General features: G+C 42.9%; 2 protein-coding genes across 2 annotated transcripts; both read right to left on the bottom strand.

The window, feature by feature from the left end:
- Window positions 1–6,032: 6,032 nt before the first annotated feature.
- LOC121884663 (titin-cap (telethonin)) lies at window positions 6,033–7,906 on the bottom strand. The gene is made up of 2 exons (XM_042393597.1): window positions 7,648–7,906; window positions 6,033–7,388 (listed from the first exon to the last, which is right to left on the bottom strand). The coding sequence occupies exons 1-2, from the start codon at window positions 7,797–7,799 to the stop codon at window positions 6,998–7,000; spliced, it is 543 nt and encodes a 180-aa protein (XP_042249531.1). The 5' UTR covers window positions 7,800–7,906; the 3' UTR covers window positions 6,033–6,997.
- A 2,618-nt stretch (window positions 7,907–10,524) lies between these two features.
- On the bottom strand, window positions 10,525–13,905 carry mreg (melanoregulin). Its single transcript, XM_042393556.1, has 6 exons — window positions 13,774–13,905; window positions 13,290–13,618; window positions 12,882–13,044; window positions 12,613–12,703; window positions 12,366–12,529; window positions 10,525–11,469 (listed from the first exon to the last, which is right to left on the bottom strand). Exons 2-6 carry the CDS (start codon window positions 13,388–13,390, stop codon window positions 11,254–11,256), a joined length of 735 nt encoding a protein of 244 aa, XP_042249490.1. The 5' UTR covers window positions 13,391–13,618; window positions 13,774–13,905; the 3' UTR covers window positions 10,525–11,253.

Genomic DNA, 13,905 nt, shown 5'->3' with positions numbered 1-13,905 from the left:
ATAATACAATCATTTCTAGTATCAGAAGGAGTGATGTTTTTAATATTGTTTGGAAATGGGAAGATAATCCCCTGATTTTTTTTCTTCTCATGTGGAGTAGAGCTTCACCTCTTTTACTCTGAGCCACTGTGCCTCCAGGCAGAGAGCCTCATTATGGTCCCATCTCTCCTCCCCAGGCTCCTCAGCAGTCCACCACTATCCCGCAGCAGCTCCCAGCACCCATGATGCCTCCCGGCTCCGCACCTTCCATTAGACCCAGTGGTCACGTCAAGGATGGTATGGCAGGCTGTCACCACACATAAACTGAATATCAGGATTTCAGACTCACAGACGTACTTGCCTGTCTGTCACATTACCAGCTTATTGGAAGCACTCAGATATATTATTTATGGTCTACTCTTCAGCTTGGACAATTGCATGAGATGTTTGTGCATGAGTTTGAGTGTTGTGAATTCATGTCCAAGTGCTGCAGTAGGTTTTAGCCAGTTCGGCATCAATATTCAGTGAAAATTGTTGTCAGAAATGGTTTTCCAGCAGCTTTTAGTTGTTGTGAGCAACGAACTAGTCAGTCGCAAAAGTGTATATGCATACTGGGACATAGTAATGGCTGCCAAAGTCCAAATACAGCATCACTTCGAGTTTAGCTGAGTATATCAAACAACTTTGCTCTAACTTTTGCTAAACTCAATTAATTTAAAGCCAAACTAATGGTTCAACACGCACTGCACATAGCAACTTTGCATTTTGGTGACCACGTAGTTTCAGGAAATGCTTGAAAATTTGTTTTTACATACAATTTAATGATTTGTGATTGGACTGCACATATCTCAAACCTAAATCTTGTCCACTCAGTGCCTGGAAAAGGTGAATGGTTTAAAAAAAAAAAATCCAGGTATGTTTCCTCTTGTTGGAGGAGACGGTTTTGTACATTGCGTTCAGATCTTCAGGGTCACTTCTTCTCTGCTGCAGCCTCACTTGATTTAGCCTGATAGCCAATATAATCGTGCCTATTATACCTTTGACATTTTGTTGCCAGTGTTACCGGCGCATTAGCTGCAACGCTTACAGGTGTGTGAATTTGTTTATCTCATTTGCTTTCATTTGTTCTGGGTTATTAATATGGATCTGCCATTCTGAACATGAGCTGAATATTAACAGCACAATCAGTTATATTTCTTTTTGTGAAGCTGGCGAAAGACAAGAGAGAAAATAACTGGATGTTTTATTTGAGAAATCTGACTGACTGACCACGAAGTTGTCCATAAGTGCCAAGTTGTAATCCGGCCTTCACCTGCTCTCTGCTGCACTCATAGTTTACAGACTCATATTAGTTGATTGTTATATTATTCATGAAATCGATTCCTTCAAGGTGGAGAATTAACACAAAGTTTGTCAAGTTGCTGAGTGTTGCATCACTGCGCTAACAAATAACAGATGACGTCATTCCTATTGCTTAGAAAGCATTTAATTATTCATCAGGATGACAGATATTGTTTAAAGCTACTGCATGGACAGACACACATACAGAAATAAGATTTCAGTGATGGTGGAAGTAAAACAACTTGAATAGACCTTCCTAACTGTTCTGCCAGAAACCTTAGTCAGAAAGCTTATTTATATAGCTGGGAAGGAATTAAATAATTTAGTGAGGTGAGTCATTGCCGAACAAATATTGAGTGACAAGGAAGTAAGAAAATTGAGCTTGGCACCTCACATTCACCACCTCGGTTTGACACAAAGTGGGTTAATCACCTAGTCACCCTGAGGTGAGGAGGACAGAATAGCAGGCTGATAAAATAGATAAGACAATCAGTGAAACCTCAGACAGTGGAGGAATAAGTGTGTGTGTGTGTGTGTAATGCTCTCAATATGTAGGCCTCGTGGAGCTGATGACGATCCAGAATGCCCAGATGCACCAGGTCATCATGAGCAACACGACCATGTCGGCTCTCAGATCGTTCGGATACTCTGGCCCTCAGTGTCAGCATCAGGTAAGTTTTACGAATCAATTCAAATTGATCATGTTTACCACGTTATTCGTCACGAAACTGAGTTTGAACTCAACCCCCGTCACCTTTCATCTCGATATAATGTAGAAAAAAAAGTGAATTTAATTCTTCATAGCTTCACACCAGAATCAAGTTCTTCCACTCCACATTTACATATGTACACTCTGTGATTGTCTTATTTTATTAAAGCATCCAAAATCCCAAAGTTTCCTTCCAGCTTGCTACTGATGTAAAAAAAAAAACTAAAAAAAAAATGAACTGGGGTTTCAGTTTTCAGTGCATTAAAAAACTTCACATTTGTTGAATGTGGAGTTCAGGACTGATAATTTAATTGTTTCACATCAGTGGAAAATAATGGTAATCTCGCTTGACATTTACCATATTATTTTATTTTGGGATATAGTCAGTTATCTGTTTAAAATTCTTATAATAAGTAAACAATAAGCTCCTTTTCTTTTCATATCTTACAGTGAACACGGGGTTACTAAACTAAAACTCTGACAGTGAAAACTCTGTAATGATCTTGGTCTTGCCCTTACAAATGAAGCTACCTTTTTTTCTCTTCATTTTGTCAGGCGCCCAGAGATTTGGTTATAATTCAAGAGAATGAGACTGACCCAGAGATATTCCACCACTATTACCAGCCTGCCTTCTTGTACTTTTCCTACCTTACATGGCACCCCAACAAACCCACCTCTGCTCCGTCACTCAGAGACAGGTGATCACGGCTCCTGCATGTCCATTTCACATGACACCTCATTACCGCCAGTGCAGAGAATTAACTGTCGGATGAAATCAGAAGTCAAATCTCTCATTCTGAAAAAGAAAGAATAATCCTGAAAAGTAATCAGATTTATTTTCCTGCAGGAGGCAGTTTGTATCAAATCATCACCTGCTGGCAGACTGAGAAGTTTTTATAGCAGGCGCCAGAATCTAATTTAGATGGACAGAGCAAATCTATGAGATGCTGATTAAAAGAGAAGGGACATTTTCTGTACAGAAGCCCTACTGTGTCAGCCAGTGTATTCTCCCATGAATATCATTCCTAGCATAGCTATAACTTACTCAAGCTTTGGTAAAGATAACGGCTGCAGGTGTGGCAGGACCATACATTAAATGAAGCTATGTGTGATGTTGTAGATTTTTATCATCATAATAGAGTGCAAAGATTAAGAAAAACTTGCTAAAAAAATCTATTTTAGGACATTTCTATATATATTTTACATCACTCAAGCATCCAGGGTCACTGATTTAATAATTTGATTAAACTGTACGTTAAAAGTGATCAGCAATTGCTCCAGACTCCCCGGAAAAGATGTTTAGAAAGATGAATCAGGAGTGATATTAGCTTTGCCATTATTAAAGTTGAAGTTGCAGGTCATGTAAGGTACAGCATACACTCATAATACTGTCATGACAACACATCCGTTGTCAGTATGGCTCACCAAAACATATTTTCATGACACATTTAAGGAAGTTTAGGGGAGCAAAGGAGAGGATTCTTCATATCTAATGGGCTTGAATAAGCTGTACTCACCTTCTCTGTGACTGTCAACAGTAATAGAAAAGTAGAAAAAGTAGCTAAAAGGATTATACATATAGTCTTGAAAATCACAAGAACTAAACACACACATTTTTGAGACCTGAATGCAGACTCTAAACTGTGTTTTAGATTGTGTAGGCCTATATCAAAGCACTTTTTGTCACTGGAATCTGTTCATTCATATCAGGAAGATAAAAACATGTTGATGCGTGATGTTTTTGCATGATGTGTGCGATCAGGCCTGCTGTCCCTCCTCCCCTCCTCCCCCCCCCGCCAAGCGCCACCACTGGGCGTGCGGGAGCCGAGGTCGCCCCAGCAGCAGGTAAAAAACCACCACACAGCAACACCCAGCCAACAGCCAATTAACATGGCCTGCTCCCGTGATGTCATAGTGGCTTTTGAAAATGGGATGACAGAGGAAAGGTGACAACAGCAAGCTTCGCAGTATAATTGTGATTAGAGGGGCACTGATTGGGGACGCTGTTAGTGATTACGCTATTGTTGATTGTGGATGACATGAGGAGACGAGTTCATCGGATGCTTTAGATGTGTAAAACGTTTTATCTTTTGTTTTTGTGTAGTGTACAACAGAGCTGCTGAGGGGTGATAGCAGAAGCAGAGAAGAAGAGAGTGATTATTGGATCAAATATGTTTCTTCATTATTCATCATTACTTAATACAAGTGTTTGACATTTTCTTACTCATTGCAATAAATCTCTTTTTTGTCAATCTACAAAAAAAATCTACATCATACTTTTGCTTTTTCCACACTGCATTACCCAAGTTGTCCAGTTGGGAGCAGCAACAGATGTTAAGTGGGAGGACTTCTGCTGTACAATGAATGTAGGCACCAAGCAAGACGTATCTCTCTATTGACAAGCGTTCACAGCATTCACAACATTTGGGCCATAACATACTGTACCGCTGTGGGCAACATAGCGGGAGTGTGACACCGCAGAGGGTCTACTGCTGTGTAACACTGTGTGACCTTGTCTTTAAATACACTGTGTTAAGTGCTTACACCTATCAACCGCTACAGGTGATGACAAACAATGCATCAAAATGGTGCATAAAAACTTAAAAGTGTTGAAATATACAAAGCTATTGAAATATTTTACGTTTGTTCAAGTAAGTGGAGCAGGTGAGGTATATTTTAGTGTTTTTCCACATGGGCCTAAGCTCAAGGTAGGAGGGACGAGTGTTAAGTTAATGTACAGTACAGCGTGACCCAATTCTTAAGGTTTGCAGCTTGAGTTTTCCAAGCGGGATAATACAGCGTTGCGCCATGCAGCTTCGACAGCTGAGGCATATAGGAACGAATTTCAATGTCAATTTACTAGATTTGCCTGTGACAACACATGCCATCTCAATTCCCCACATTCCTTGGAACCCACTGAAAATAGTTTCCGGGCTTCGGGGGTTCATTTGGAGTTCGGGAACTGGCTTGCAGCATGGCAGTGTAGGGTGGGGAGCGTGGCATTTCAGTGGCAGTGTGGGAGGATAATTTTAAAGATAGGGAGCGAAGGCAGTACGCCCAAATCTCTGATAAAACACTTGGATTAAGAGCTCAAATGGGAGGAACGTGCCAGTACGGCTGTCTCTCCACTGTCTCCAGGGCAATGCCAATGTTTATCCAGCTATTAATATCAAACCACCACATGCCGCCTATCGCAGGAAGACAAGTGAGAGTGACGAGAGAGGGACAGTAAGTCAGAAGGGGTTAAAAGACGCAAATATATTCAGAGGAGAAATGAGATTTCATTAGAGAACGGTTGGCCGCTGGCGGAAGTAAGAATTAATAAGTTAAATTAAGTAAATTGTGGATTTAGAGAGTAAATGAATAAAGGAGGGGAAGCAGTGCATCCATTACAGCTCCGCACAATAACAAGGGAACAGTGTGTACTGTGTTGAGAACGAGCACAAACACAGGAGGTGGAACATGAAAGATAAATGAGGGGATGTAAAGTAGTGAAGTGGGTATTGTTCGGAGGGTGGAGGACACTGTTGCAGTACATGTATATCCAAATAACAGGGGACCATTTATCTCTCTGGCAGCTTTTCCTTATCAAGGTGTCTCCTAAAATAAATTATTTTCCATATTGTTATGTTCCTTTCACTGATTTCATCAGTATGTTCTACCCAGAGATCCTGTTATTAATATATTTTCTTTGACATTCATCATGATATCATATCATATCATAGCACTGTTTAGGTTGTAATCTCTGTTTGTTTGTTTTTCCCTTTGTTGCATCCCATTTTCTCCTGTCCAACAGCCCAATCAGTATAATTTAATTTAATCTATTACACAGCATTATGCAGGTCAGAATCCTTGTAAATAAGGTTACAATAAGCTTTGATTAATTGTCATTCATGTTTATAATCTATTATTTGATGAACTAAACCCTTACTGCACCAAACCATGAAATATAAGAATATGTTCATGTTGCATCGTGGGGAGAAAACACAATGAGAGAGGAGCAGAGAGTGACTCAGCTTTTATTAATAAAAATAATAAATATCTAGCAAAAAAAACATTTCAGCATCATTGCACACATTTTCGAATTCATTACAACCACTAATTCAGTATCTGTTCCTCTATCAAATATATGAGCTGCCACTCATCTAACATGGCAGATCAGTTAATACACAGTAAAGAACAGGTTATTAGATTTCCTAAGTCCTTTTGATTAGAGGTGTCACATACACACACAGGGATACAAACACACACACATATATATATATACAGCTGCAGTGTGTGATCACGCCGGAGCATTCTGTACTCTTCACAAAGATCAGAGACCGTCAAGGGCTTGTGGAAGGCTGGAGGTTGACCAAAACATGTTCCCGGACCCCTCGCCCCCTCCTCTTCGCCTCTGACTCTGCCTCCCTCTGTCCATCCCTCTTTACTGTTTCCTACCTGCCTCTTTCCTTTTGTCATTTTCCGCCTGTCACTTTCTGCGTCATTGCATTCCCGCACCACCTGTTACATAATCCATAAATCTGATAACCTCAAGAACACTTTAATTTACAACAGAAAGGCAAAGGAACTTGCATGCAATATGGTTATGATGCACCAGTGCATGCGGTAGTCGGGTTGCAGTCATTCCGCTGAGAGATCAGCAGATTTGGTGAGGCCAGCCGGCCAGCACAGGCAGAGATAAGCCCTTGGCACAGCTGAGAACACATACCCTGCCTCTCACAATACCTTCACATAACCACTTCTACCACCACCAAACGCCAACAGTGACAAAGCATGACATTTAAATGGTGCTGTGCTCGCCGCGGATAGTGCTAAAGATCTACAGTACGTAGGGTTTATGATGAATGTCACTAGGGATAAATACATATACATCTTGTCAAGCTCTTTCCTGACACGACTATCCTTTCCCAACTGTCATCCTTCTCCCTAACATCCCCTCTTTCTCTCTTTGTCCTTTCGTTTTTTTCACCCTCTCTGGGCTTCCTGGGACATGGAGCGACCGAGAACTTTGGGTGCTTTGGCGAACTCCATGAGGGTCGGCTTGAGCGGGGGCAGGTCTTTCGTGATCTCGTCCACTGTCTTCTTGCTGGGACAGGCTCCGTCTGGGGTGGGGAAAGGCTGCAGGTCCTCCTCGGTGTGCGGGGCTCCGCGGCCGAGCCTGACACCCAGCTCTGCGGGGATGAAGATTGGCAGGGGGAGGGTGTTTCTCTTTGGCAGCAGCTGGTGCTCCCTCACTCCTCTTTCCATAGTGCCCACTCTGAAGACACCGGAGGGGCAGTTCTGTATCAGAGAACGGGCCCTCCACTGCCGAGACAGAGTTTCCCTGCGTGAGTCATCATTCATGTTCATGGTTTGCCTGCAGGAATTAGAGGAAAGTTGGAGTTAGAAACTGTGGGAGCACTCACTATGATTTACCTACTTAATTAGACTGTAATTGCCTTGCAGTCCATATCCTCTGATGGTAAGGAATATTTTAAATCAATGCCACAATGTTATTAATATTTAATATTAATTTCAGATTACATAGAAACTTTTTTTTCTTCTCATTCAGTGGTGACTCATGCCACATTAAGAGGACCTGCAGGGTGTCATCTGGTAGGTGTGTAAGCTCTCACCTGTCCTCAGGTCGACTCTTGATACGGACACTGTGCCAGTCAGCGCTGTAGCTCTCCCTCTGAGCCTTGTTCTCCTCCTTTACACTGCAGGCCAGCTCAGCTGCCACCACCACACCGTTCTGCTTCTCCACGATGGTACAGAATGGCATCATCTCTGCTGCGGGAAGATCTATCTGTCTCAAATGTATTGCCTCCAGTAGGTCTTGTACGTCGGTCTTCTGGTCTGGTCTGGTCTGGGATGCACCCAAGGAAACAATGATGCTTCAGCTGGCTGTAACTCCAAGCTTCTGTCTCTCTCTCTCTTTGTGCTGGCTGTGTCCTGGCTCGGGTCTGTCCACCGATTTTATAGATGTTCTGTTGCTATTTCTGATCCATGTTGTCACTCTACAATCAGTGTGCACTGACATCTGACACCAAGTACGCCGTGTCTCATTCCCCCAGAGCTGGAAGTCACTCTGAGGAGGGGTTACGGGTAATTGGGCTGAAAATCCCCTGATTCTCAAATTGTGTGCCCAGTCACCTCTGTAATCACTAAGCCCAACACTTTTCACTTCAGCTGTTAATGCGGCGTCTTGGAGGGGAAAGTATCTTGAAGACACTCTGTATGGAGATTATGTAAACATGTAGACAGATACACACAACAGGTTTGGTCTTCAGGGAGGAATCTTAATAAGTGTCTGGTCTTGATGTACATGAAGGAGCAAGAAGTGATACCTCACTAATGTGGAAAGAAAACAACGACTAATGCAGCTGTTTTTTCATACACAATGGATATTTCCAGGCATGTAGTTTATATATACAACTCATCTGTCACTTGGAGATAAAAGGTGAAAAGCTGGAGAACTTTACGGAGTCACATCCAGCTGACTTTTTTTATACATAATACAGTTCAGAAGGAGTTTATACAACAGCTGTGCCTTGTGACAATATCAAACCCCCTCATTAGATGCCATTACAGTGTACTGCCTCACAGTAGCAGAGAGAACTCCATCCCCAATGATTCATTACCTCAGTGACAGAGCGCCACGCAAGCCATCATCAACTCAGGTTACACACACTCACACACACACACAAACCTCTGACAGTTGTCTGGTGGTATGATGTTACTACCGGTCCCTGTCTCTGACTCATTCAACCACATCAAGTCCTGATATCATCAGAAACAGTTATCAGATATCACACACACAGCATGAAAAACATGATGGTCCCAGTGATCAGACACGTGACCAATCATCATTCATCAGGCATTAAATGTGTTTTTTTTAAATTATTTTCACATTTAATAATGACAATAGTAGTCACTGTGTGTCAAATGTTGACATTAAATCTGTGTTTCACTGCATATCTTCTTTTCGCCTACAGTAAATTGTTGCCATTCCTTTCCACTGACTATGCCCAGTATACATAATGCAACAGTTAAATGCTATTTCCCATCTACTTGTCAACTACTGTACAGCAATATTTCCATTTCCTTTCTGCAGCTTCTCAGCAGAGTGACATTGCATATGTAAAATATTACTCGGTGTCAAAGAGAGAAAAGTGAGCAAGAGCACCTTAGGAATCCCTGAGGTCATGCATTCAGTTATGTTATGACACCATGGCAACCATGAAATGCCATTTCGGAAACCTAGTAAGTCACTATGCAACGCCCCTCAGTGCTGATATCATATCTTTTTAGAATCAGCCTGACACTGAGCAGGAGTGATGCAGAGTGATGCATCTAATTTGTATTTCTTGTTATTGTTTGCATAAGCTAAAACTGCAGGAAGACATCAGATGGCTTTCACCTCTTAGCTGGTTTTGGGTGAGTCATGCTATGCTAATGAGGCCAGGGGTGTGGAGGGTCTGTAAAGGTGACAAGTGATGAGGTGAGTCCTGTCACAGCGGTCACCCCTCATCCTCCAAAGCCTGGTCGGGAAGAACTTTGTGTTGCGTAACAACACCACCACAGCTGCTGGGAAGTGACATTTAAATGAGCTGTCACCGGGAAAGAGACGGGGCGTGGGAGGGAGGGAGGGAGAGAGGGAGGAGAAGGGCAATTGCAGGATAAAGCCCAGGCCTGTCAGGAGGTGGTAAATAAAGAAAAAAAATATTGGGAGAGTGCAAGTTTGAGTAAGTCGGATTGTTTTTTATGTGACGGAGGAGTGAATTTGGGAGGACAGAGAGGAGCCTCCTAGACAGGTCAGTCTGACAGAGAGTGCTTGCATAGCGGTAAAAAGAATCTGAAGGAAAGTTAACTTTCTATATTGATTCCTGCTGTGGAAACTTGCCTACAATCTTCAGCTGGACACTTGTGCTTATCATCAGCTACCACATAGTCAAGTATAACAAGTTATTTTATGTGTCTGTGTGCCAGTAGGCTGGTACCGTGTTCTAACATGTGCCCTCACCAGAGTGTCTCTCTTACATAACAACAACAACAACAACAAGAAGCAGCTGACCACCAAAACACCATCGTCGCCATCCATCTTGAACCCCCTTCTGGTCCCAGCGGGATGGTCAGATGCCGGACAGGCTGTGCCAGGCCAAGATTTGTGGTACACATGCGGATCACAGTGTAAGCCATGGGTGCACAGCCGGCAGGCCACGTGAGGGCATAGAAACAGAAACTGAAGTGCCTAGTATTCCACTTTAAGAAATGCTTGCTCCCGTGCCACCGTATCCATGGAATCACTGAACAATACTCACTTGACTTTCACACAGCATATTCTATTTAAATTGCAGACTGCCAATAGCCATCCAAATTCTCTTTTTTATTCTTTGTCCTTTGTGTACTTTCTGAGGCGCTCGGATTACTTCACATGAAACAGCTCCAGGGAAGGCATCATACCAACATGTGACATCGTACACATAACAGGCTTCAGGCTGCAACTTTATTTCATCATAAACTGGACACCAGAACACATACACAAACTGCCACATGAGTTTGGAAATCTTTCATATTTTCAGCAGAACACCCCTCACACACATCACCTGAAAGTCACCTCAGTCACACACACGCAATCATTTCAGTTCAACGTACAGTACAGATCACATTGTATTTCCATGTGCTGTTTTCCAGAATGTTTGAAGCCAAATGCAGATTTTTGTGAGTTAAGAGTTTTGATTACACAAGCACACACATTCTTGTGAATCTGGAATCATATTAGCGGGCTATTTATTTAGTGTTGTTACCGATCATGTGACTGAATGAAATGAGTGCTGATAATCATAGGACAAAATATAAAGAGGCTCTGCTCAAAGGAACATCGCTACCCTGAAGGTTCACAACAGCTGAACAATGAACAGACTAAGAACTTGATAAAACTTTGTGGTAGACAGACAAAAAAAGGAATACAGACAAGTCAACACCTCTGTAACATTAACCTGGAAATCTGCTAAGCCCTTTTAGATTTTGACCAGAGTAAACAGAATAAGATGCAAGCTGTGCAGTTGGGGGGGGAAAGGAGAAATTGTTCAGCTTAAAACTTCCAAGAAGCAGCAGCAGAACTGTTGGAGCCAACAGACACTTGAAGGTAAGAGCTATGTAATTCTGTCATCCAGGTCTCCAGGATTGATGACTACTGCCCCCTGCCTTGTGTCTATTATTACTGCAGCCAGTAGATCTTAGGATCTGTCACTCAAGTTTCCATCTTCCCTTCCGCTCTCGTCCTCCTCTTCATCTTCTTCGCCTGCCCCGTTCATGGCCTCTACCCTGGCCAGCAGCAGCGGTAGGTTTATGGCGAGGCCCGGCACGTCCTCGTCAGAGTCATCCTTTGGAGGATAGAAGCGCTTTGCCTTTGCCAAGAAATCGTCAGCTATATCTAGATAGATGAGGCGATCCTGTGCAGAGGGAGAAGGAAAGTGAGCAGGGAGAGTGTGTATGTCAGTGTGATTATTGTTAGAATATGAGTGTTAAAGGGGCAGTGATTTCTACTGAACTACAGGGAGGGAGTGTGTCAATGTCTTCTCTTGGTTTTGACAAAGATCTCCTGGCTTTTTAAAAAGTTACATATTATTCATAAGTGCAGAAAGAATGACACTACCATAACAATTTATTGTACCCTAAACCCAACCTTCTGTCAATACACATCCACTCTAAATTTAGAGTAAGCCATATCAAGTTGTAAATGGAAACGGTGGTATAGTTTTAGGAGCTCTACATCCCTTTTCATGTCTACTCCTTTTAAAGAACAGCCTACAAAGGTGTGGCCTTCAGTAGGCTGGATCAGTGGCTCCTCTCCAAATGAAACGTCTTCAGAGGATTCATCATAAGTTTATCATGAGTTCATGCCTTTACCTCATAGTTAAGGCAAAGATACACCAGATGTGACCTCCAAACTTATTTTGAGCTAGTATTTGGAGTAGGACAACCTTGCCAACCTACTCACATATTTAAGACATATTTGGTTGACATTGGTGGAAGTGAACCCTGAAATGGGACACGTTATGTGTGTTTTTCACAGGTCACTACACCCAGCAGTTAGACTTAGCTGATAGGACTTGCTGCGGGGTTTGAGGAAAGTACCCTTTGTTGTGGCCTGGAGCACATGGACGGAGTAAACACGCCCACATTTTGGGTTAGGTAAAGGTTAAACATGTCTTACACCACCCAAGGGTGTTTTTGAACCCTAAGCTCCAGGTCACAGGAAAGGACTACCATACTGGGAATTCTGTAAGAGTTTAAAGTTTCATGTCACTGCAATTCCCTCTGACAAGCAACAAGCCCCTGCTCTCACCAGGATGAACAGATATCTCTCTGGTGGTGGGTCTTTGCTGTTGAACACGGAGGTCTCAGTGTGGAGCGTCTTCAGCAGGGCACGTGATGCTGGGGCGTTGCGCATGCGGTCATGTGAGGCACCGGCAGACACTGTCAGGAGCGAGTCTGCCTCTGCCATGAAACCTAGGAGAGAAAGGCAAAGTATATCTGGTTTGTCTGTGTGAACGAGTGACACTGTGTCTCACATCCCATGTGTCCAGCCTCACCTAGGTTCTCCAGGATTGTCTTCCATTTGTCTCTAACTTCTCGGCGTGTGTCTCTCATGGCCTCAATGTCAACACTCAGACGACGATAGCCCTAGACAAGAATAAGACAAAGCTATTAACTATTTTCTTGCAGATGGGTGTAACTTCTCTCATAGGAGAGGTTCCCCTGGTCTTGTAACTGGATAATTTGACCTACAGCTGGTTTGAATCACTGATCACAGTCATTTTATATAGCTGATGAAGCCTCAAGAAAATCCTCCCTCACATACCGTGGATCCCATGCGGGTCTTAGTCCTGGCCTGCAGCAGGGAGTAAAGCACTCGGTCGTCAGCTCTCTCCGAGTGGCTGGGGTCTCCTGGCTCACTCCACAGGTTGGTCTCCTCATCGCGACGCTTCTGGACTTCACGATTGAAATACTCCAACGGGTCCTGACTGTGTGGTTGGCCAACACACACACACACACACACACACACACACACACAAGCACCCAGAAGCACAGTTATCACACATTCATACAATTATTAGACTTATAGAACTCATCAAATGTGATACATATGAAAAAGCACATCAGGGACACTTAGTAACAAAGAAAGACAGAGAAATATTCTGTGGATTGTGTTCTTCTCTAGGTGTATTACAAGAAGATGTATGTGGTGAAGAACTGTTTCTGGTCTTACGGTACTGGTACTAAAGGCTGCTTTTCATCCTCATCATCTTCATCACCAGCGCAGCAGCAGCAGCAGAACTGCATGCAGAACTTCTTAAAAGCTGCACCCATCTATTAAGAACAGAGTCAAAGGCTAGCAGAGTTCACAATATCAGATAATCCAGAAGGAAGAACAACTTCCTCAGTTCCTCAAACAAAGGTTTTCCAGCGGTGAGTCTGGCCTGATGAACTCAGCTGCTTTGCTTTAGCTTCCCAATCCTTGTTGTCGCTGTAGATGCTGATTCCTTAGCGGATTCTGAGAAAGGGGACCTTATTCACAACCTATTTCGAAAAAATATTCTGCAAAGTAAGAAAAGGCACAAAACGTATATGGGTCCACTAGTATGAATCTAGTAAATCTGGTTTCACATTCACCAAAAAAAAAAGCTCAGATCATCAAGAACAACAGGTCAAAAACGTTACAAAACTAAAAGTCACTGATCCCTAAACTCTACCTAATTTTCAGCTTCCCATTTTCCAGGATCCCAGCGCAGCTCCACATCCAGTAGAGGTCTGTCCTCCAGGTCATTGGCCAGAGCCTGACTGGGTAGAGAAGCTCAGGCAGATGGCAGCCCAAGGACTGTTGC

Source organism: Thunnus maccoyii, chromosome 18, assembly GCF_910596095.1.
Source record: "Thunnus maccoyii chromosome 18, fThuMac1.1, whole genome shotgun sequence".
NCBI classification, from domain to species: Eukaryota; Metazoa; Chordata; class Actinopteri; order Scombriformes; family Scombridae; genus Thunnus; species Thunnus maccoyii.
Note: the sequence above shows the minus strand (reverse complement) of the source record. Positions and strands in the feature narration are given on the sequence as shown.